At 34.5% G+C, this 26,153-nt stretch overlaps 1 protein-coding gene across 2 annotated transcripts in view; it reads left to right on the top strand.

The window, feature by feature from the left end:
* FOXN2 (forkhead box N2) overlaps positions 1-13,631 on the top strand; it is a 52,263-nt gene extending 38,632 nt beyond the window's left edge. For both annotated transcript variants that reach the window (XM_054575472.1, XM_054575473.1), the window contains exons 4-6: positions 825-889; positions 8,089-8,157; positions 9,194-13,631. In XM_054575472.1, coding sequence (XP_054431447.1) covers positions 825-889; positions 8,089-8,157; positions 9,194-9,717 — 658 coding nt within the window. In that variant the 3' untranslated portion in view covers positions 9,718-13,631. The remainder of the gene's footprint in view (positions 1-824; positions 890-8,088; positions 8,158-9,193) is intronic.
* The last annotated feature ends 12,522 nt before the right edge of the window (positions 13,632-26,153 follow it).

Raw genomic sequence — 26,153 nt, 5'->3', positions numbered from 1 at the left:
TATCTTAATATTTTTAGAAACATTTTATCTTTTTCATTGTTGGGCAAAATGACAGTTTCATTTGACATGCCTTGGTGTAGCCCCTTTCATATCATAATTGGTAATTCTGAGGAAGAGAACAAGATGCAATGTATGTAAAACTGTAAATAGGAAATGGACTTTTAATTTAGTTAGAAAAACAGATTTTTTTTTTAATGCTATCACAAGTTCCAAAAAAACAGAAGTAGTTTGTCCCCAGAATGTTTTAATTTTTGGAAATAAAAAGAAATTGCTAGTCTCTTTTAATGAATATAGAAAGCTTAATGTGATAATGATATTTACTAATAAAATCAGGAACTTACCTGTTTTGCATCATTACCATATAGTACTCCTTAAACATTTGTTTTGATAAACACTTATTTCTGTGGGAACACCTATAATGATATTATGTCAAACTTCAGCATTCAGTGCAACACCAAATAATAACTTATGTATTGCCTTTTGTTCCAGGCATTTTAAATGCATTATCCTTATTTAATTAGCAGAGCAACCTTAGGTGGGAGGTTTAATTATTCCTGTTTTACAGGTGAAGAAACTAAGAGATTAACTATTTTGCCTAAAAACGTCCAGATAGCTGTGATTTAATCTTGAATCTTACGCTCTTTCTGCTTTGGCAGACTCTTCCTAAACTGAGTAGTATTAACAAAGAAAACAAGGTAAAAATAGTTTGTAGGGTTTCTTGTTTTTTGGGGTTTTTTGGTACACATTAGTTGTGTCTGTGACTAAGTTCTGTAAAAAGTGAAATAAAGGTTTGTATAAGCACATTTGTCTTTATTTTTTTTCAGTGACTCTTTATCACCTCACTACTTAAGCTCTGTGCTCAAGCAGAACCAGGTGCGAAACCTCAAAGGTATGTTAAGATCACTATTTGAAATCATTAAAAACTCAGAAAAATAGGATTTAAAATTTTTTTTCTAACTATAAAACAATTATATGTTTATTGTTGAAAATTTAAAAAATAAATACATTTGTAAAGGAGAAACTAAAAGTTATCCTGTATTCCCCTGTTAACATTTTGATAGAATTGTTTTGGTTCTTTTTATGCTTTATATATGAGTAGATATTTTTGCGTGCGTGCACAGACACACCCACAGACGTAGGTTTTCTCCAAATACTGGGCTCATACTATGTACACTGTTGTATATCCCAGTTTTTCATTTCCTTTTTTGTGTATTTTCCCTTGAAAATAGGAAAATATTTCTCAGTAATATCAGTAGAGTGTTACGTATCTTTTCAAGTACGTCTTTGGCTAGAATAGGAGGTTGGCATTCTATGACTCATGGTCCATATCTGGCTGTCACCTGTTTTTGTATGGCTTATAAATTAGGGATGGTTTTATACTTGTAAATAGTTAAAAAATAATAATATTTCGAGGCTTATAAAATTTTGCTGCAACAGCAGAGTTAAGCAGTTGAACCAGAGACCTCTGTAGTGTATCCTTGGTTTTACCTCTTGACCCACAAAGCCTAAAATACTTACTTAATGACCCTTTATAGAGGCAGTTTGCCAACCTCTGGATTAAATATAGTTCAGAAAATTCTTTTATAGGTTATTTAAGTGTAAATAACTTTAAGAAGGCAAGTTAACTTTTAGAATTTTGTAAACTTCTTTTTGAATGTATATCAAAATTCTGAAACAGTGGGTTATTTCCCCTACTCATAATATTATAGATTAGTGATATATTAACATAAAGTTTTCTGGCATTGTTTCTTTGGAGCCTAGAGAAATTTTTATGATTTTTATAAATTCTTAAAACTGATTTTAGAGAGAGAGGGGAAGGGAAAAAGAGAAATACTGATTTGTTGTTCTACTTACCTTACTTACGCATTCATTGATTGATTCTTATATGGGCCCTGACCAAGGATCAAACCTGCAAACTTGACATATCGGGACAACACACTATCTAACTGAGCTATCTGGCTAGGGCAGACTGATTTTTAAAAGTAGAAATGCTCAGACCAAAAGCATTTTTCCATGTGTCAGAAACATATCAGCTCTTTGGAACTACACTAAGCTGAGCATAGGAAGCAGTGTAATGATGGTCTGTAAACATAAGGTAGGGAGAGAAAGTGAAAAATCTTAAGAGAAATTTGCAAAGAAGTTAAGTGGGTATGGAGACCACTTCAGATATGTTCTGGGTTAATGTAAGTATCCATTTTTCTATTATGTGATGGATAAATGTGGTTTCTCTTTACATTTATGTATTGTGGAAATCTTATTTTTTTATTACCTTGTTAATTTCTGACCCTTAGTCTTTTAAAAGCTGAGTTCATATAATCATTTTGAGAACATTTTCTTTCTGAATTGTAGGGTTTATTTAGAATCTTGTCTTGCTCTTATTCCATTTCATATAAATTCTGCTGCTGCTTTTTGGGGAGCAGACACTTTCCCAAATTTCTCCTGCTAGTATCAACCACCATTTTTATAACTGAAGTGTAGGTACTTATCTTTCATTTAATGATTTATATATATTATGCATGATCTCCCCAGGGTTACTTGCACCTTACTTCTCTTTATTTCTATACTCATAAGTCTTAAGTCTATTCCCGTACTAATAATTAACTTGGTGGGGAAGGTGTATGGTGTTCTGGGGTAAAACAAATGTAGGTTTGTCCTGGAATAGAGTATAAAGTTCTCATGGGTTTTAAGAGAAAAATATAAGACTTAGAAAAATGTAAGAAAATGTATATTTAAATTAGGTTGCTTTAGGGCATTTTCATAGACTTCTGAGGAAATTTGCTTTTTCTCCTCTCGATATTATTTCCAGGGAAAAGTTTGAAAAATAGAACACTAAATGATTAATGATTATTTATTCTACAAGTAATTATTGAGTTATTACATAGTACCAGGTGTTGTAGTGTAGGGGTTGGTTTTGCATATGCAGAGATGAAAGAGACTCAGGTTCTGCTCACAGAAAACATTGAGTTTGATTGAAGAAGGTTGGCTAGAATTATGCAGAGTACACTGGGGGAAAAGGAAGTGAATGGCAAATTATGCTTAGAGATAAGTTAGGAAAGACATCGTAGGAGAAGAAAGAGTGATGGTTGAGCTGGGCTCAAAACTTGTGAGGATTCTTAACCTTGGGTAGGGGTTGGCACTGTGCACTTGCTGGGTACTGCAGGCTGATGAATATGGCTGATGCCTAGGAGTATAGAATAGGACCAGGTAGCCTTGGTCTGGTGGCTATAGATGTGATCATTTACTATGAACAAGACAAATGAAGAAGTTTAAGCAGGCATTAACCAAATCAAGGAGAACCTTGTTAACATGAGTATGAACTTCTTCCTATGATTATAAACCTTAGTTAACATTGAGTTGCTTACTATGGTGCTTTGCCTGCATTATCTCATTTAATCCTCACAACTCCCTGAGCTACTGGTACTCTCTTTTACAATAAGGAAACTAAAGTTGGGAGAAATTAAGTAACTTTCTCAAGATGACACAACTAGTAAATAGTATAGAAGGAACTCTGACTTTGGAGCCTCTTCTCCTACCCGATATGAGACATTGGGGGAGCTGGTGAAGGACCTTTAAAGAATGAGGTGACATTATCAGTTTTATAAAGATTACTTATGTTTCATTGTTGGGCTCCAATGTTAGAGTATAATATTAGATTCGTTTATCACTTTATGGAAACATCTTTCTTATTACATTAGAGCTACCTTTAGACATATACGAGAGAGTAAAAGTAGTTAGGCGTAGGAACTTCAGAAACCAGTATCAGCCAAAACAGGTATAGCAGATGGTTTAAAGTGTAGTTGTCTATCTTGTTCACCTTAAAATCACTGATTTTATGTGTTAGTATCGATGGTACAGTATTGTGTAACAGGTTGCAAGAGGCACAGGAATTTCATACTGAGATAGTAAAACAAAACCTTTTTTGTCAGTGTTTGGTTTGCTGTGCATTTGTAGTAAATTCATCTGTCTAAACATATTTATTGAGCACTTGGCACTATTCAAGGCTACCAAGGATATGTCAGTGAAGGTCCTGGCTGGGTAGCTCGGTTGGTAGAGCATTATCCTGCTACACCAAGGTTGCAGGTTTCAGTCTCGGGTCAGGGCACATAAAAGAATCAACCAATAAATTAAAAAAAAAAAAAAAAAGACATCAGTAAATAACAAAGCAGGCAAAAATGGAATTCACATTCTAGTTTATAGATTTCAGTATTTATATATCAGCACTATAGTATACTACAAGCAGATATAAACTTTAGATTGTGATAATGTTAGAAGCTAAGTGCAGGTCTAAACTCAAATTTAAGGTTGCAAATAAGCATAATTTGTATCTTCATTATAATGAAATTAAACCCATGGTCCAGGCAGCTTAAAGTGTCAGTAGTTTATTGAAATTGCTCTCCTAAAGAATCACAAGAGACAGTTTCTCCATTTGGATGCTCTGTAAATGTGTATGTTAATTTTGATAGAGGCAATAAATCCTCTTAGTTATTACTGAGCTTATACCTATTTAAATTTCTGCCTCTACGTTTCTCATATCATACCTTAAGGAAATGGACTGAGAATGAGATAACAGAAACTTCTAAGTAGTGTCAGAGGAAATATATACAAAAGACTTTATAAAAACAAAATTTTTGTTCTTCATGAGCTGGCTGTTTTAGATAACATAGCTAATAGCACGTGTTTTAAAAACAGAGCCACCTTTAAAATAGTGTTAAGTGCTTACCAGTGAAAAAATAACATTACAAGGTGTTTTTTATTGTGACAATAAGCAAATAAGTCTTCAGTTTAATTTTATACCAATACCGATTGCACCAAGAGTCTTTGTTGTTCAAAGAAGCTCAAGATTGTATCTTAGACAAATCATTGATAATCAGGTATTCTTGTTTACAGAGTGTTAAGAGTCAGTTCTCTAATGCATATTTTAACATTGAAGTTAAACTTTTTTACCAGAGTTAGAGTTAATTGATAAGGCATTGTGGGAAGCATACTTACAAATGTTCTAAATCAAGCAAATCAGATGTAGATAAAATCCTTTTGCAAATAAGTTTTGGTCTCATAAAGTTAATTCTATGGGAGAGTCAAATTAATTAGGATATAGTAACTTTTCTACAAGAAATATGTGTTATTTAAGGAACACATCTATCATTCTGTTGTCACAGAAACAGTACCTCATTTTGTTATCACTTTAAATATTCAAAAACTAAGAAAAGAAATGGTGTTCAGGCAGCTCACTTATATTCCCAGGATAAGCCTTTATCAGTTTTCTTTAGTTTTAGGTATAGTGTTCAGAAATACAACTCCTTGAATTATAATGGAAGTTTACCATAAGAAGTCAATTAGAGATATACTAAATTTTAGTAAGATTTTCTGTGTTTCATTTATAAGATTATAAATTTTCTGTAATTATTTCCTCATTATAATGAATTTCAGTGGTATTAGATTTGCTCCCTCACCAGGACCTCCTTTATATATATAATTGGAAATAAGAAAACTTTTTTTATTAAAAGAAAAATTATTTCATGGAGCAGCAAAATCTGTTAGTGCTTTTGCATAATGCTATGTAAGTTGTGCCCTGCACAAGGACACCTGGCTGAGGAATGAGTAGGGTCTGAAATTCAGCCCACACTCCAGTCCTCAAGCTGTGTGCCTTGATATGGGGAAGCATCCACCTGGAGGGAGAGTTGCCTCTTTTCCAATTCACACAGAGATACAATATGGGCTCCCGGCTGTACCTTTTTGTCCTCAGAGATATGTTAGAATACTGAACTCTATCAAGCTGCAGTCAGGTCTCATTTTAAAAGACAGAAATAAGAAAAGCCTTTGTTTTGCTATCCTCTTAGCTATGGCATGTGAAGCATGGATTCAGTTTTTTTTCTTAACTAGCTGTTCTTTCTGCCTGAATTGCTTTTCCTTCAGATACTCACATGGCTTCATTCTCTGACCTTCCTGAGGTCTTTGCTCAGCTATCACCCTCTCCTGTTCCCTAACCTCTGTATTAAAAATTGCGGCCACTTTTCTCAGTATCACCCTTCCCTCTTAGTGATTTTTCTTCCCAGTGCTTATCACTCTCTGGCATACTGTGTTGTAATTATTTCTTTGTGTTTTGAGATTAGGGGTTTTCCTGTTTTGTTTTCTGCTGTATTCCCACAGCCTGGAATGCTGTCAGGCTCATAATAGGACACTCAATTTATTGAGTGAATAACAGAATAAATAATTTACATTATATTCTGTAATTTTCTGCAGAATTTCCTACTCCAATCATGGATCCCTACTAAGTATTAAAGGATGATAATGGAGTACAAATCAAAGGTCTGGGTTCTGAAGTAGTCTGCTGGGGGTCAGATCCTACCGCTGTCATTCCTAGAGACTCCTGTGTCTGTTTTGTTATCTTTAAGATGGAAATATGAATAATACGCATATCATAAAGTTGTGAGGATTAGATGAGCTAATAATACTTAACACATGCCAAGACCATTTTCAAAGTACTCACTAGTTTGGTGATACTCAGCTTAATGTAAGGAAAGGGGGACAAAGATAGAATACACTTACTCTACACATTTATTAAGGACCTACTGTTGTTCCAGACATTATGGAAGACAGTAGATAAGATATGGTTCCTATCCTAAAGAAGCTGGCAGTCAAATTGGAAAGACATTCACGTAGAGTCTGTTTCATGAGGTCATATTTTCTTTAAGGGAAGAGCTCTAATAGTATGTGCTCACTTATAGCAAACATCTTATGATTTACTTAAGCTTGTTTATTAAATTCAATAACAAACATTTCCTGCCTTTACAGAATTTACAGTCGAGTTGGGGGGAAAAACAAGGCAGTATCTTCATGACTTTATTATTTAAAATAACTTTATAATTACATACTGCAAGTAAAATTGAAAACTTCAGGATAATAAAAATTTTCCAGCTTTGAGATAGAAATGGGAAGTTTCGTATTTGAGTCTTATTTTAAACGTTGCTTTATAATCTAAAAATTTTAAATGTTTTCTAACTTTTCCTTCACATTTTAGGTTATTCCATTTCACTTTTTAAAAAATTTTATTTATTGATTTTGGAATGAGAGAATGAGAAACATTGATCTGTTGTTCCACTTACTCATGCACTCATTGGTTGATTCTTGTATGTACCCTGACCAGGATCAAACCCACAACTCATATCGGACGATGTTCTAACCAACAAAGCTACCCCACCAGGGCTACCATTTCACTTTGATTCCATAACAATTATTCAGACTAATAGATCACTAAGATGGAGAGGAACTTCCATTATAAAAATAGATCTGAAAGCAAAATGACCTTGTTTGGAGTAGAACATGCTGATTTTACCATCCTTTAGAGCCCATTTTTCTTATGGAATATGCATAATTACGTTTGACCTCTTGACTATTGTATAACTGTAGTACTTATAGACTTATATATAATTATGGCTAAAGGCATCAGTACTAATATTTTTGTGCCAGCAATAATTATTCATTTAGCTTTGATAGATTCACATGATCTAGACTGACCAATTATGTATATTTTTATTTCCTGTAACTAGCATGTATGGGTAATTAATGCATTATTTTATAACTGCAGGTATGCATAGGTAAGGATATTTTTTAAATACTAAGGAGGTAAAACTGTTAAAAAGTAATAACACATTTTTAGGTAACAGTCTATTTAAAGGCAAACCTTTTAAAAATGCAGTTCAGGTTTTTATTTTCATTGTAAATAATTGAAAGAGAACTTTTTATCTCTTGTACCTCTCAATCCTCCTTTATACAATACTGTTCACAAACCTGTTCATAATTTTAAATGAACAAAATTAAGTTGTAAAATATGTACCTCATTTTGTTTAATTTTTTAAATTTTTATTAAATTGATACTGGTTAATAAAATTATATAGGTTTCAGGTTTGCAACTCTATAATTACACCATCTATATATTATATTGGGTGTTCACCACCTGAAGTCAAGTCTCCTTCCATCACCATTCTTTTTTTAAGTAGGAGAATATACACCAAAACCGTAACATTGGTTACCTTTGGGTACATGCAAATACTTGTGATCAAAAATGTTGTCACTCTTTTCCTTTTTCAGAATCTGATATTGATGCTGCCACTGCAATGATGCTTTTAAATACTTCTATAGAACAAGGAATTTTAGAATGTAAGTAATCATGCTTTTCTTTTTAAAATACATTTTTGTGAGTGCCTTTTCAAATATAATTTAGAATGCAAGATATTTAAATGTTATAGCAAAAATATTCTTTCCAGCTAAATTGTGTTTTTATCTGAATAACTTAGGTTCTGTTTTAGTATATTTCCATTAATTTAATGAGGATTGGAGAGACTGAGGTTAATGCTAAGATATATCATGTTACATTGAACAAGAAATGAAGAAATAAATAGCATGTTTAAAAATTAAGCTTGAAAATTTTAAAGGATTCTACAAGTGAGATATAAGAAACCAGTTCAAAAAGCCAGCAAAATATATGAACAGGTAGATCTCAGGAAGAAATACATATGGACAACATGCATTTGAAAAAAAAATATATAACTTCTCTAGAAATCAAGGAAATGCAATATGAAATAGTACTGAGATACTTTTTTGTCTAAGAGATTATGAAGAATTTAAATGATTTATGATATTAAGTGTTAAGTATGGGAACTGAGTGTTGTCCTAACTGTAGGATATAAATTGGTACAACCATTTTGGAGGGTAATTTGGAAATATCAAATGTAAGTTTAAATGTGTATATCCCTTTTACTTAATAATTCCATTTTTTTTAGAAAAATATTTTCATATGTGTGAGAAAAGGCATCTAACAGGATTTTCATTACAGTGTTATTTGTAGTAGTGAAAAATTGGGAACCTACAAATAACAACAAGGAAATGGTTAGCAAACCATTGTAGTGATACATTCAGTGTAGTGATAACATAGATATTGAGGCATTCTGTGCAAGCAGTTCAAATAATTATATTTTCCCTGAGAAGGGCAAGACATATCATTAACTGGTTTAAAAATGTTTCAGATTAATACCTACAGGATGATATGGTTTGTGTAAAAAGAAAAGAAGAAGAAGAACCTACAAAACATTACTAATCGATAGCACTAACTGTTCAGAAATGATATAGCTGTTTTAAATGGCCTGCTTTTTTTAATCAAATGCATTTGACCTATTAGAAGTTTTATTTTCCACAGGTGAGAAGCCTCTTTCTCTTAAAACAGCAATGCAAAAAAAAAGGAGTTATGGCAATGCATTTAATCATCCCAGTGCTATGCGGTTACAAGAAAGTGATTCTTTAGCCACCAGCATTGATCCAAAAGAAGATCACAATTACAGTGCAAATAGCATTGCAACACAACGTTGTGCATCCAGGTCTAGCGTGTCTTCCCTGTCTTCTGTGGATGAGGTATATGAATTTATCCCAAAGAGTAGTCATGTGGGAAGTGATGGCAGTGAAGGATTTCACAGTGAAGAAGATACAGACGTTGATTACGAAGATGATCCTCTTGGAGACAGTGGCTATGCATCACAGGCTTGTGCAGATACCTCCGCCAATGGGCAACCAGGCAAAAAGATGCGGAAACAGTCATGTCAAGAAATTGATGAGGAGCTCAAAGAGGCAGCTGGATCTCTGCTCCACCTTGCTGGAATTCGTACATGTCTGGGTTCCCTAATAAGTACTGCAAAAACACAAAATCAAAAGCAGCGGAAAAAATAGAAATACCTGTTAGTGTGAAATTATTTTAAAGTGTGGCAATACTCTCCTACTTAATTCTTTACAAGGGATATCAAAGCCATATGGACTTGTTTTTGTTTTAGGGTGGGGAAGGGATGCTAATTACTTGTTTATTTCAAAACATTTTTGTTTGTGTTTTAACTTTAGTTAAACGTTGTTAGGATCATGCCCAACCATAAATACGATGTGAAGTCCTAAAAGCATAATTTTTGTGATGTGTCTTCAAGATTCTGAAATTTTATATAAGAAAACCCACAGCTTCTGTCTTAAACTTGTAGGAGCAATCTCTTATTCTACTAATATGTCAAAATGTAATATTGGCAACTTTTTTTACAATCTGTAATTAACTGCTGATCCAGCTAAAAATTTTGCCAGTGTCTTTCTTATGTACTCCTTTCTGACATATGCAATCCAGTAGGATAAAATTTAAATTTTTTCTTTTCTCTTAATTTTTTGTTGTTGCTGAAGCCTGACAAAGTTGAATATAAATTGGAAAAAGACCTTAGGTATGTAGAAACTTATTTTTGGTTACACAGGCAAAGAGTACAACAAAGATTTATAAGATTTAAAAAAGACAGTTTTGTGGTGTGATATCATCTAAGATCACTCCAATTCCTATTACAATATTATCTTTGAAAATTTTTACTGGTCAGATGCTGCATAGCATTAACTGGAGCCTTCTGTTCTTTCCCAGAGTGCTTTGCAACCATTGTTTAAATATTAGCCACTAGCTGTCATTTGTTGAATAAAAACTATCCAATGAGAGGATATAGGCATAGAGTTGTTTCAACAGAGTTAACACGCATTTTGACACATTTATGCAATAAGAGAACCTTTTCATTTGCCAGTTAAATGTACTGCACTCTGAGAATCGTGTAGTAGGAATGGAGTATAATCTAACACAAATATTTTGAATATACTATGTATGTCATCCTAACTGAAGGTAGGTCATTTAGGAAAAAACTTCTGTCCAAGCTTTGTATGTATTAAATTTGTATATACCCAATTAAAAAGGATTTAACAAAATTGTGGAGACAAAATACCCTCATGGATCTCAAAATTTATATAAAATGAAGTCTTACGCAATACACCCTTTTGAGGAGGTAGTGTAATATCTATTATGTGCCATTAATCCATACTAAAGTATCTTGTATGATAGTTCCAAATGTGCATTGACTAAGGCATTTTAAGTATTTGAAAAAATCTGCTTGTATGAAACATTTTTTTCATATCATTTATATAATTTGACTATATTATTTAGGAGGTGTAAGGGATACTAATAAAACTAAACTTTTTCATTATATATTTTTTTACAATGGCAGAAGCAACTTTCCAACATCCTGTTTCATAGGCAATGATCTTGTTTTCATTTTCTGATGATTTAATATATACAGGGTCCGGCAGAGATAATGCCTGCATGAGTGTGGTTGGTAGGATAATAATATGGGTGTGATAATTTATAGTTTCACCTGAAATGTCATATGGTATGCTTGAGTGTGATATTGTTATGTTCCAGAATTACATGCTTATGATTTTGTAATAAAAGATTTTGTAATAAAAAAGGGTGTTATTTGTGCTGGACCTTGTACATAAATACATATACGCAGATACATACACATAGGCTTATGATTTTGATTTGATTTGATTATGAAAGTATTCAGCTATTTCTATGACTATAAAGCATTGTCTTGGATTTTTTTTGAGACAAATATTTAACCTCTAAATTTTATTAGAGCAAAACTGTCAAATGAGAAGCATAATGAAAATGTCTTTTTCAACTGGCAAAACTTCAAGCCAGGAATAACAACATTAATATAATCTGTTCTGTTTCTATGTTAATTGTAATTGAACCTGGATAGCTACATTAATAGAATCAGTGCTGTTGAAATTTGGTAATTTTTAAATTTGCTATTAAGGAAAAATAATCTTTAAGCATGCAGGATGAGGCACTCAGACTTTTCTTCATATATGTCACGTCTACTGCAGAAAGTGGCTAGCCCAAGTTGACATCTTTTACTCTAGACAGTGAATATAACACCAAAAATTTCTTTACCACAGTATAAAATAGTACACAGATTATAAAATCATTTTAGTAACAGTATTTTAAAACTACCATGGCCTTGTGAATAGACCTTAGTAACAGTATTTCAATGATCTTGTTGCAATTTATTTTGTTTGACTGAAATTCTGTACCAAAATGTTCTCTGTAGTTCCTATTAGGTGATTAGTCTTTGTAAGTGAAGGAAAATGACCTAAGAAAAGGATGGGCGGGGAGAGTTGTTCCCAGTTTTAATAGGAATATTGAAAATTATTTTGTCTTAACTCTTTAAACCTGATTTTGTTTCCCTGTTCATGTACTCTTCCCACAAATTTAAAAGTTGAAGTTATATTTATGACTAGCAAGGGCAATAAACACTTTTGCACTAAAAATTAACAGGAAGAAGTTACATGATATTTTACACTTAATTCTTGTACAGAATTTAGTGCCTAACTTTCCATTTGCTGATTTACCAACACAATTATTTTCAAGGGGAAGAGCCTTTTTAATTATGGTCCCCCATTATTACTTCCATAGACATTATAATCTCATTTCTCAGGTGTATTGAGATAAAAATATGGCTAATAACCACTCAGTTAAGGAAAGTCATTTGAAGTCCTATGGACTGGAAATTGTATTTATCATCAATAATATATCATCAACAAATTTTACTGTAATAAAGCAACAATCCTGGAGAACTTACATATTTTCCAACAGATTTTAAAACTGTGATTTAAGCTAACTTTTAATTTGCCTTGCATCAATATAATTTGTTACGACAAATTTCAGTTTATAAATAGATCCATAGGAAGAGTTTTGCCTCAACACAATCTTTATCTTTCACATCCCAAATAGAATCAGTGTTTCTTGACTACTATATATTTTCAAAATTTGTTTGTGCAATATGTTACTAAATTAGTATTTTATTTTCAAATTCAGATAAAACGTTACTTGTATTCATGGAAAAGCTAATTATTGGTGGATCACCTCCTTTTTTCCACCTGTAAGCCTTTCCTGTTCTCCTTATAGCCAGCATGACTTTTCTTAACGTAGGTTTCTTTGTAGATAGTAAAGTTAGAATATATATTTTTTTCTTTGCTACTTTCTGAGATATTAGGTAAAGGGTTCATAGTAGATGGCTGGTTAAACATGTGTTAGCACGAATTCAAAGCTAGAGAAAGTGTTAAAAAGGGAATGTGTGTGTCTTGGTAGACCAGGAAGCCTTTCGTGGCAATTTAAGCAACAGATGTGAATACTTCACAAATCTGTTAAGACGAAATACTACAGTAACTTAGCAACCTTTTGTGAAGACCATAGCATTTAAATAAGAAACTTTGAGGCTTTCTGGTTTACAGATATTTTATACTTTTTGTTTGAAATGTGTAAGCTTTGATTAAACAAAATTTACTTCAGTTTGTTAATGATGTAGTCAAAATATTTATTGAAAAACAGAGTATTTTAATGTTATACCTGCCATTTTTTCTTAAAGCACATTTTTTTTGCATCTAACTGCCAGTGCCATTGTCAACACTTGTTTTTAAAGTGTTGTACAGTTCTTATTAAACTAAGTGCTTAATTTTAAAGTATTATGTTGCCATCATTATAGTGTATAAAAATGTGTAATTGCCAATTCATTGTAACTATTATTTATTTTTAATGAAAGTGTAAGAATGCTATTTGATTCAATAAATTTGAATTATACTGTTTCCTTATCCTCTTTTCTAATGTAGCGTAAAAATTGCCCCGAGTTTGAGTTTTAACTACCAGTAGATGAGCAGTTCAAGTGAATCACTTCTCAGTTGCCAGTCTTTGCTCATATTAAAAACAAGTTAACAAAAGTTTAGTTTTTGTATTTAATCTCTGATTATTAAAATGTTTATAAAGTTTATTTTTACCAAAGAGATGCAATTCATTATGATAAGGTATTGCAGAATAAACCTTGTTTTATAACATTTTTGTGTTTTCTCTGTTTTTGGGGGGTGGGTAGTGTAGATATAGGTGACTCATAGTCCTATACACACACTTTCCATTTTAGTGTTAAACGAAGTTGGGATTATATATAGGTAAAAAATAAAATTTCAATTTCAAGATATTTTTAAAGTTTGCTTTTTTTTAAGTATTGTTTTTCCTGGTTTTTACATGTCATCTTAATCATTGAAAGCTAAAGTAGTGTTAGTTAAATTGTTTTCTTCCTAAAGTTGAACTTCTTTTCTAATTCACATACATATATATGAGATTTTGAAATACAAGTAGGAAAAATTAAATAGAATATGAAATTATTAAGATTATTTTTAAATACCACTAATACCATATGTTTAAATATTGAGGCATCCATTGTAAAATGGAATAATATACAACCAACATCTTGATTTTTATTTTGCCCCTATCATTTCCCTTTGCATAGAGTTGTTTATTTAAAATGAGTCATGTAAGACAGGGATCTTCATTTTAAACTACCATCACCCATTCTAAGACCTTCCAAAGCATCCCTTTGAAATACAAAGTCATTTAAAAATCATAGCCACTGGGTAGGTGGTGAACACATAATACAATATACAGATGATGTATTATAGGATTGTGCACTTGAGACCTATATAATCTTATTAACCAATGTCATCCCAATAAAGTCAATAAAATGTTTGTTTTTTTTTTAATTACAGCCATTTAGGAGTCATGTATTTGTTTCATATGAGAGCTTTATTCTCTCTGTTGCAATCACCATTTTCTAGGGCATACCAATCCTGAAGGGGAAAGATACACCATTTTTAGAAAAATAACATTAAAATATGGGTTAAAAACATTTAGCATTTTCCTCAGGAATTTCAGGACATTCTACTTTGGTAGTTTTTAAAACCAAATCTAGCACAAAATGTGCAAAACCTTAGATGTAAAAATTTTCAAAATTTAAGAATGAAAACAATTACTAATTTTAAAAATAACAGCATTATTATGCTCCATGAACTTTTAAGTATAGAAATGTTTAGAAGTTGTCAACTGAAAATTGAAATAGCCTTGTGCTACACAGAGAATATAACTCTTGTATTTAAGGATAGTTTGTCTTCCAAAAGTTATTTACAAATACGTTGTTGAGAAGATAGCTTTGTCATTGAACTTCAAGGCAAGTTATAAAGTCTGTCTCTTAATGTAGTGAATAACCATCCCTTCTGAACTGAGAGTGATTCTTACACAAATGTTTTCCTCAACCTTGAGATTTTGGTTTAAATATATACTGATAAATCATTCTTGTTGGAAAAATTTAATAAAATAGGAAACTAGGAGTTGGACAGAAAAGAGAGATTGTATAAAATACTAAGGTGAGATTTAAGAACCTGAAGCAAAATTACTGTCTACTGGTTGGGAATTCTAAATAGAGACTGCAACGAAATTAAAGAGCTCTGCAAAGTAATTAAATTCATATGATAATCTTGTATATCGGTAACCTTGTATATCAGGAGAGGAACTGAGAAAAAGTTCCACACCCTGGTTAACTGAGCATCTTTTCACTCGCATTGGGCTTTAAGTTTTGGATATATGAGATGCACTGAGAAGCAAAAACAATTCCTCTCAAAAATGTAAATACAGTTATGACTTGTGATTGCCATGAAAGAAAAGATAGAAAGCTATGAAAACATTAACTTTGAATCTAGTAATTGAGGGAAGGCCACCCTGAGGAATGATGTAAGCTGAGGTGTTAAAGAAACAGGTATTAACTTTGGAATGAAAGTGCTGGCAGCCAAACAGCACCAGGTGTTAGACCTTGGTTCAGCAACCTCACTACTTGAGTTCTGGCTAAGAATTCAGAGCCAAGACTCAAACTATAAGAGAAAATTCATTTAGAAAATCACAGAGGTAGAAGTGAGTCATAGAAAAAATGAGCTCAGGAAACAAGATACAGATGCAAAAGAAGGGCGATTGGAGTTTAGGGGATAGAGATAACACTCCTTGAGAGGCAAAAGGGAGGAAAGGTGTGGCCATGCTGGGATTGGGGGGAGGGGGGAGAGAAAGCACTTACAAGGGCTTTTATCTGGAGGTCTCGGGAGGGTCTCCACAAGATACCAGCTTTCCAGGTGTGCCCTCTCAGGGTCGTGGGCTCCACTGATGGTTGGTGCCAAGGCAGGGGGTCATTAGTCAATGCAGCTGGTCCCGACATCAGCCACGGCATTGCTTCTCTGATTTTGCTGTTTGGGCCTGGAGCTGAAACACAGCGAAGGCCTAGATGTCATCTCCAGGGGTTAATGCTTAAGGGAGAGATCAAGCAAGGGCTTGTAGTTTTGCCCATTGTTAAGCACTCGGGGCTCTCCCCACTGGTGACCCTCTGCACCTGGCCTGTCATTCCTACTCTGCTCATACCTATGTAATTACCTACTACACAGGTATGGCAAATTGTTCTGGGTGGAGAGTAACAGTATGCACTAAGATTCCTGTGATGGGAAAAACATGAGATTTTTCAGTTAACTAAAAAACTAGTGGGGCTATAAAGCAAAGACCTGGAGCCAGATTTTGCAAAACTATGCAGATCATAGATTTGGGCTTTTAAGCACCTAGGCAAGCCACTGAAGGTATATGCAGTTTAAGAGATTTTCCTGACACTTTGGCTTGTAACCAATAGAGAGACAGGACCAGGCTTAAGCTCTTCTGTAAACCAGAAAACTGGACCAGACACTATATGAAGCAACATTTTTTGATAAGATCAAAAAAAGTGATATACCTCTAGACAGATTAACTAATGGGACACCAACTAGCTAAATCAAAAATGAGATAAAAACAGACATAAAAACAGATACTATGGATATTAAAAGGGTAATAAAACATTACTAAGAATGTTATGCCAATAAATTCAACAACTTAGATGAAATGAACAGCTTTCTCAAAAGACAAATCACTAAACCTAAATCAAAAAGTAGAAATCTTAATAATCTTGTACTTACTTTTAATTGAATTAATAATTATTAGTAATTAAAAACCCTCCAACAAGATGCAACCCCAAAAGCACAACCCACAAAAGAAAACAATCAGTAAGTCGCAGTTTATTAAAATGAAAAAAACTGCTCTGTGAAAGTTACTGCTAAGGGGATGAGAAAACAAGCCATGGTCTGGGAGTAATTATTTGCAAAACAGAAAAAAAAGAACACTGGCATCAAAAATACCAAAAATCCTTACATTTGACAATAAGAAAACAATACAAATTTTAAAATGGGCAAAAATATCTAAACAGACCCCAAAAATAGCAAATAACGATTGTGCATAGATGCCCAACATTATATATTATTAGGGAAATACCAATTTAAAGAACAGTGATATACTATTATCTACCTATTAAAAGCCAAAATCCAAAACACTGACAACAACATGAAATTCTAGCAGTAATGTGGAGCAATAGGATCTCATTCATTACTGGTGGGAATGAAAAATGGTATAGCCTCTTTAGAAGACAGATTAGAAGTTTCTTACAAAACTAAACATTCTCTTATTGTATGACCTAGCAATTACGCTCCCTGGTATTTTGCCCAAATAAGTTGAATACTTAAATCCACACGAATACTTAACCTGTGCACAGTTTTTTAGTTATAGAAGCTTTATTCATATTTGCCAAAACTTGGAAGCCACCAAGATGTCTTTCAGTATGTGAATGGATTAAAAGCTATTACATCCATACAGTGGAATATTATTCAGCCATAAAAAGAAATGTCTATAGACATTTCTCCATGGAAGATACACAAATGGACAACAAGCATTTGAAAAGATGCTGAACATCACCAATTAGTGGTAGATAAATGCAAATGAAAACCACAATGAGATGCCCACAATGAGATACACCTCACATAAGGATGTAGAAAAATTGGAACGCTTGTACTCTATTGGTAGAAATGTAGAATGGTGCAACTGCTATGGAAAGAATATGGAAGTTCTTAAAGAAATTAAAAATAAAATTACCATAGGATCCAGCAACTATACTTTTGGGTATATACCCAAAAGAATTGAAAGCAGTATCACAAGAAGACATTTGTAAATCCATGTTCATTGCAGCCTTATTTGCAATAGCAAAAAAGGAAACTATTTTTGTCCATTGACAAATGGATAAACAAAATGTGGTATCATATAACAATGAAATATTATTCAGTCTTAAAAAGGAGGGAAATTTTGACATCCTACAACACAGACGAACCTTGAGGGTAGTATGTTAAGTGAAATAAGCCAGACACAAGAAGAAAAATACTGTGTGATTCCATTTATATTAGGAACCTAGAGTAGTCTAATTGATAGATACAGGAAGTGGAAGGATGATTGGCAGATACTGGGGGAAGAGGGAAATGGGAAGTTGTTTAATGAATATGAAGTCTAAGTTTTGCAAGATGAGAGTTCTGGAGATTGGTTGCACAACAATGTGAATGTCCTTAATGCTACCAAACTGTGCACTTAAAAATGGTTAAAACGATAAGTTTCATGTTACTGTATTTCACATTTAGAAAGTAGGAAGAAGGAAAGAGAGGGGGAGAGGAAGAGAAAGGGGGCGGGGAGAGAGAGAGAGAGAAGTTATCTAGCCACACAGACATGGAAGAAACTTAAGTGCATATTGCTAAGTGAAAGAAACCCATGAAAAAGCTACATACTGTGATTCCAACTATATGACATTCTGGGAAAAGCAAAATCATGGAGACAGTAAAAAGATCAGTGGTGGCCAGCAATTTCAGGGGAGGGAGGGAAGGATGAATTGGTAAAGCACAGAGAATTTTTAAGGCACTGAAACTACTCTATATGGATACTGCCATGAACACTGGAGTACAAGTATCTGTTTAAATCCCTGCTTTCAATTATTGTGGGTATGTACCTTAAAGTCGAATTGTTGAATGATATGGTAATTCTATGTTTAATTTTTTTTGAGGAACCATCCTACCGCTTTACCCTTTTACATTCCCATCAACAATGCTTAAGTGTCCCAGTTTCTCCATATCCTTTCCAACAATTGTTCTTTCCTTTCCTTTTTTATAATAGTTATCCTAATGCGGCTGAAGTAGGGTGTCCCAAACTTTACATGTCTTGCAAACAGAGGCACTGCCAGTCTTTTCTTCCAGACTATATACATTTTCAAGGTGTCTGTATGGTGAACAGCCAGAGAAGACAGAGATCGTGTCTCCCTCCGGACGGGAGGACAGGTTTGATACCTAGGACAATAAAGATAGCGGCTCCCTCTAGGGCAAAGGTCAGATGTATTTGCTTGCAACCTGATCATATTATTGTTTATTGTATTAAATCTTATACTAGGTAAAGTAAAAGTAAATATAAAACAGAATATTGATCAAATTATAACACTACTGATTCTAGAACAACACAGTTAACTGGTGCCAAGAACCCAGATGTTTGGTATCTTTCTAGTTAAATGAGCAAGAACCACGTCAGCAGCAGGACTTTTCCTTCCCATCTAGTAAGATTTTATTTAAAGAACTCCCGCCCGCTTTCTGCTTTCACTCACATACCAGCCTGAATTCTTAAAGGAAATTCTCTAGGATATTGGTTTTTCCTGAATGTGTTTGATGATAATTCTGAGAATGAGTGATTCCTTGAAATATCATTATGTGTAAATACTATCTTTCCTTTTTTATAGAGGAACTTTTCCCAGGAAATGTATGGTCAGCTTTAATTCACTTTAAGAATAATGTTGATTATTCAAATAAAAAAATTACAATATCCAAATACTTGCAATCAGCTCTTGGGAGAGGCAGTGGTGTACTTACACATTTCAGCTGACACACCATAGGTTCTTTTATCAGTGGAGGTAAAAGTAGGGCTATATATAATGTATTAGTATTCTCTCTCTCTAATTGCTTTCCAGTAGAATCGCAGAAAGGAATTCTCACTCCTCTTCTGTTTCCCAGGAGGGCTTGCCTTTGTTACAGCTCAACTATAAGCTTTATATGGAGCTGCAGCTTTCAAAATAGAGCATTAATTGGAAGCAATTATCCAATTATACCAGCTGTGACTATGCTGTATAATGAATATTTACCAAGAAAAGAACACATTTAACAGATGATTTAATATAGCAGCCTGGCATAATGAATCTGCAACCGACACTCCAATCTCATAGCTAGTCTTCATTGGCTACAATATTGAATGGTACACCAGTAGTTTGAGTCAGTACAAATAATAAAATAAGGACTATTAGGCCCTGGTTTTCAAAGCAATGTCAACATATGTGATGTAAGTTTCAAAAGTAATCAAAAACATTTGTGCTTGTTTATTATCTAAAATGAGTGAGATTTCTCCAATTGCTTGATTTTAAAAGTAGACAAGCTTTCAACTTTAATCGAGTTCTTAAAAATTCTTCTGAAGTCTTATGTGTGTACCCTGAAGTCTTATTATAGGGCTGTCCTTGAAACTGCTGCTTTGTAACCACTTTAGGTACTTCTCAGATAAACACCAAGAAGAGCCTGCCTTGTGTGAAATTCCACTCTGCAACCAGTGTGTGATAATGCGCTGCGGGGTAGTCATTTACTGCCTGTAATCTATTCAGCTTCAGGAGTGCTGACCAAGTGCTTGAGGGGGAACAGGCTTTGGCTGGGCTAGCATTGATTATATGGATGTGAAGATAATCCATATGCTGTCAAAGAATATTTTTATGGGCAAATATCCACTACTAACACCTGCAAAATTGGTTTTGCAAGAAATGTTTCATCTATTTATTAGCTTTCTATTAAACAAAACAAAGGAAACAAAACACTTTGCTACCAACTCTTGAGTCATCTTACTGGTGTTGTCTTGACAAAGAGATGCTGTTCCTCTATGTGCTATGATGTCACCTTTGTCCAATCATAACCTTTCTTAAGAGAGTGGGGGATAACTCTCTGGAGACAAGGTGAGTGACAGCAGCAAGCAATGTAGCAGTCACTAGGCAACAGGATCCAGCCTTCAGTGGAAGAGAATTTTCAAACATTTAACCCTCACGCCGTTGGGGTTTCTTGTCACTGATACGGCAGTAATCTTTGGACAAAAGAACTAATATGAATAATGCAGCTTAAAAAATTTTTTTTCTACAGCTATGTTTTTAGAGACAACGTGAGGAATCATTCCATTTAGCGCTAAGGACTTTACTTGGTTTGAAAAGACTGGGAAAGTTACTATGTTGCACAGCTGAAACAAATACAAAATAATATTGAACATAAACTTTAATTGAAAAAAATGTTAAAAAGAAAATATTGGCAAATTTAGAAAATTTTGAAACCTCTTTTTCACACGGGCCACAGTATAAGCAACATGACTCTATCCTCCGTGTTTAGAACTGCTACTCAGGTGCTCCCCTTAAACCAGTCTGTCACTCAGGCATGTAGTCTGTGCCTTGGTCAATGTCATGCTGCTGCAAGAGGGCTGGTTTTGAGTGGAGCTGAAATCAGCCTGTACTTCACAGGCCAAGACACACCCTTATTCTGGCAGTCTTTAGAAAGATATCTTTATCTATCTAATTTGTTGCCCTGACAAAGTGCTATTTTGTTATTTGCTGGAGGCGGTGCTTTTTCTTAATTGGCACAAACTTGCTGTGTGAGCTCTTGGGTGGGGTGCTGTGCAAATATAGCTTATTTTTCTAACTCTTCTGTAGAAACTTCTACAATGTTATCCCTCCTCTTTTTCACTTGATTATGCTAGAGAATTTAGCACAGGGCTGGACAGACCCAGGCGAGACTGGTGGTATTGTTTCCAAATGGGACTTATAGAATCATCTCATTCAAGTTGTTTTGGTTCGTTTCTAGAAAAAAAACAGTCTTTTAGAATTTCTCTCACGAAGAGATAACAGACTAAGGGTAAAAATACTGCAAAGTCACGGAGACCAACAGGTTCCAACTCTATGTGAGCTTCTAAAATAAACAGTGTGTTTATTTTTTTAAAGTCCAGTTGCTGAACTGAACTGTCTCCACGTGACCTTTTTTGTGGCACTGGAGGCTGCACACCCCTGGCCTTTTCCAGGAGCTAACCTCCAACGAACATTCAGAACTCAGTAGAGGTCATTTCCTCTCTAACCCCAAAACTCTAGCGAGGCATCCCACCTGCATGAGCCCTTTACACACAGATGTGGCACTATCACACTGGGACATTTGGTCCATTTCCTGGTCCGTGTACCCCTTGTTTGCATTTAACTATTGTAAATTGAATAGGTATACACAGCGAATTTGAATCTGATACCCTTGTATATCTGTAGAATCTTGAGGTTACTGACGAAAAATGTCTAAATAAAACTTTTCACCCTAGGAGAGCCAAAATCAAGTGTGGGAAAAGTAATTGACAAACTGTCTAATTTCTGTGATGTCTGTAACTTATGAGAATCCTTCGGATAAGTGGTAGGAGAGAATTTTTCCAAATTTCTACATGTACAAATATAGATAAATGTTGCTATGCATTTAAAGTTCATTAATTTAATTAAAATACGTTAACATGGTTCCCAATGATAAAAATAAACAAAAAAAGAAAAACAAAACTGTCTTTAGAGTTTTGTGTCTCAGGGATTGGTACAGCACTTAGCTCTCAATAAATATTTGTTGAGAGGATAAAAGGGTAAAATAAAAGAACAGACACAAAAATGCATTTAAATCTTCCAAGTTTTTGTTGAGAGATTTGCCAGTATTTTAGTACCGCAGAGGTAGCTAGCTACAGCCATGTGAACCAGCGACCAGAAGGGGATTTGAGGTCCTGCAAGCAATTGTAAGCAGTAAATAGATATGTAAAACAGCATTCATTGTTCAAACCATTCCCAAAGGGAGTCTAGACAGCCACAATATCGTGGCAAGGTAGGACACCCTCTAAAGGACATTACCAGGTGGATTGAATCTAGATTATCCTCCCATTTCATTAATTTGAATCTGGTCAGCTAAACTTTCTTAAAAGTGAAGCTTATAAGGAAAGTAGGAAAATAAATGCATAAAACAAAAAAGTGTACCAAAACTTATGGGATGCAGCTAAAGCGGTGCTAAAAGGGAAATTTATAGCTAAATACCTATATTAGAAAAGCAGAAAGGCCTCAAATTAATAATCTAAACTTCCACTTAAAAAAAGAACAACTTTTCATAAAGGGGAGAGCAAACAAAACACAAAGGGAGAAGAAGAACAGAAATAATAAAGATAAAAGTAGAAATAAATAAATTGAATGTCATTAGAGAAAAGTAATTTGAAAATTTCAAAAGTGGGTTCTTTGAAAAGATCTAGAAAATAGACAAACTTTTAGCTTGACTGACCAAGAAAAAAAAAGATACAAATGACTGAAATCAGGAATGAAATAGGGACGTCTCGACCAACCTTACAGAAATTAAAATAATTTTAAAGAAATACTGCTGCAACAGTATGCCAATAAATTAGATGACTTAGATGAATAGGACATATTTCTAGAAAGACAAATAACTGAAATTGACTTAAGAAGAAAAAAATAGAAAAATGTGTATAAACACTTTTTCTTAAAATATTTTCCTTTATTTTTAGAGAAGTTTCAGGTTCACAAAAAACTGAAAGGAAGGGACAGAGATTTCTTATATAACACCTGTCTTCACGCATGCATAGACTTCTCCATTTTCAACACCCTTTACTATAGTGATACATTTGTTACAAACTGATGTACCTGCACTGACTGACACATCATAATCACCCAAAGTCCATAGTTGACCTTAGGGTTCACTCTTGGCTTTGTAAATTCTATGGGTCTGGACAAATTAATAATGATATGTATCCACCATTTTAGTATCATACAAAATATTTTCATTGCCCTCTAAACTCTCTGTTCTTCACCTGTTAGTACCTTCCCTCCACACCAACTCCTGGTGACCACTGAGCTTTTGAATGTCTCTATGGTTTGGCTTTTTCCAGAATTATAGTTGGAATTCTAAGGTATGTAGTTTTTTAAGATTGGCTTTTTTCTCTTACTATATGCAGTTAAGGTTCCTCCATGTCTTTCCATGGCTCCTTTCTTTTTAGCACTAAACAATAGCCCGTTATCCGGACGTACTGTAATTTACTTATTCATTCATCTACATCTCATTGCTACCAAATTTAGGCAATTATGAAAAAAGCTGCTATAAATATCCACACACAGGTATTTGTAAGGACATAAATTTTCAACTCATTTGGGTAAATACCAAGGACATCAGTTGCTGAATCATATGGTAAGAGTATGTTTAGTTTTGTAAGAAACCACCAAGCTGTCTTGCAAAGTGGTTGTACCATTTTGCATTCCCAGTTAAAATATATGAGGATTCCTATTGCTCCACATCCTTACTAGCATTTGGTGGTGTCACTGTTCCAGATTTTGGATTTTAATAGGTGTATAATGGTATCTTACTGTTTTAATTTGCATTTCCCTGATGGTATATGATTTGGAGCACCTTTTTATATGCTTATTTGTTGTCTGCATATCTTCTTTGTTGAAGGTCTTTGGCTCATTTTTTAATTGGATTGCTTTTATTCTTATTGTTAAGTTTTAAGAGGTCTTTGTATATTTTGGATAACAACCTTTTATCAGATTGTCTTTTGCAAATATTTTCTCCCAGACTGTGCTTATCTTCTCATTCTCTTGATATTGTCTCTCACAGAGCAGAAGGTTTCAATTTTAATGCCTGCTTATAAATTATTTCTCTCATGGACTGTGCCTTTAGTGTTGTATCTAAAAAGTCGTCGCCATACCCAAGGCCATCTAGATTTTCTCCTATGTAATCTTCTAAGAGTTTTACAGTTTTCCATTTTACACTTAGGTCTGCAATCCATTTTGAGTTAATTTTTGTGAAGTATATAAGGTCTGGGTCTAGATTCTCTCTCTCTTTCTTTTGGTATGTGGAAAAATATTTTCCTTTTAAGAATTTTTTTTTAACATATGTGCAATACAGGTAGAAATAAAGTACAGATAAACAAAAAAGAGGAAGGGTTAATGGTTGCCATCCCTGACTCCTAGTTTTCAGGTCACTCCATGACCTGAAGACAACTGATAACATTTTGAAGTGAAACTTTCAAATACGTGCGCGTGCGCGCGCACACACGTAACAGGATGTTAAAATGGGATTCTTTCTGCTTCCTTTTGGCTCAGGCCCTAAAGGCTGATAACAATACAACAGGCGCCCAAGGATTCTACATCCTAAACATCCAACAACCAGTGGAGGGGGTAGATTGAGAGATTATGAAACAGGTTCTGCCAGCATTAAGCACTCACCCCTCCAGCCTATAAAAGTGAGAGTTGAAGAATAGTGAGAAAAGTTTTATGAAGAGCATGTTGGTGGGCTGGGTCCTGCCCCAGATCCCAGTACATCTCTTCATCGCAAGCCAAGTGACAGGGCCTTCCAGAGACCCACTCAGAAAACGTGGCATGTGCCTCCCAAAGTTTGGGGACTGGTATCCCCTCAGCCAAAAGAAACCTACTGGTGAGAGATTGGGGCTGGACCTCAGCCTGCCTGCCAGCGAGGAGAAAGAGGGTCTGCACTTCCACAGTGGCAGGCAAAGGTGCATGAGCTCCACCAGGGGCCAGGTGGACCTGAGGAGGGAGCTGGCCTGGGTTGTTGTTAAAGGGAACCACACAGGAGGACTCCTGAGGGGGAGGGTAAAGGGCCCAGGAGAGGGTTAGTGTGGGCTGAAGGCTTCCAGCCAGAGGAAAAATGGTATCCTCAACAAAGAACCTTGAAACAACCTGCAAAGATACCTGCCAGAGAAAGAGGCTGCGAAGCTGCATCCACCGCACCCACAGGACTGTCTTCCCGCCCCCCCCCCGTCCCCCCGCGCCCCCCCCACCCCGTCCCACTCCTGGGGCCCGGCCTGGGAAGGGAAGAGGGGCTCCTAGGAGAGAGGGGCGGCAACCGTCAACCCTTCCAGATTCTAAGCTTGGAGCAAGTTGGCCTGGAAGAAAAGATGCCTTTTGAATGGAAAGAAGTTCAGGATAGACTGGTCATTCTAATTTTCGAAGTAAGACTGTCCAGCCAATTGAAAGGGACCAGAAAATCTTTGAGACCTGCATGAGATTTCATCCAAGAATAGGAAAAGGACAAAACCAGGGAGCAGGTTTGAAGGAAATGTGGGAGAAAGGAAACACTTGCTTTATTGTTGCACGTGTGTCCTGTCTTGTTCAACAAAATGGTAATGAATACCAATATTTTTAAACAAGCATTGGATTGTACCCAGGTTCTTATATAAGCAAAATGACTTAATATATGTGAAAATTCTAGCATGATATTTGGCATAAAATAAACACTATATATAATTGTTAGCTATTATTATCATTATTAATTTTGTAACCTGACTTTTTTATTTAACAACATATCCTAAGTATATTTTCATGTCAATAAATACAATTATGGCATATAACCAATTGTGAGATCCGCACTGTTCTATTCACTAATGTATCCTTCAATTTACAACAGTACCTGTACAT

This window comes from Pteronotus mesoamericanus, unplaced genomic scaffold (genome assembly GCF_021234165.1).
Source record: "Pteronotus mesoamericanus isolate MK-2021 breed Mesoamerican mustached bat unplaced genomic scaffold, CSHL_Meso_final contig_291, whole genome shotgun sequence".
Classification (NCBI taxonomy): Eukaryota; Metazoa; Chordata; class Mammalia; order Chiroptera; family Mormoopidae; genus Pteronotus; species Pteronotus mesoamericanus.
The sequence above is the reverse complement of the archived record's forward strand: the minus strand, read 5'-3'. Positions and strand labels throughout refer to the sequence as shown.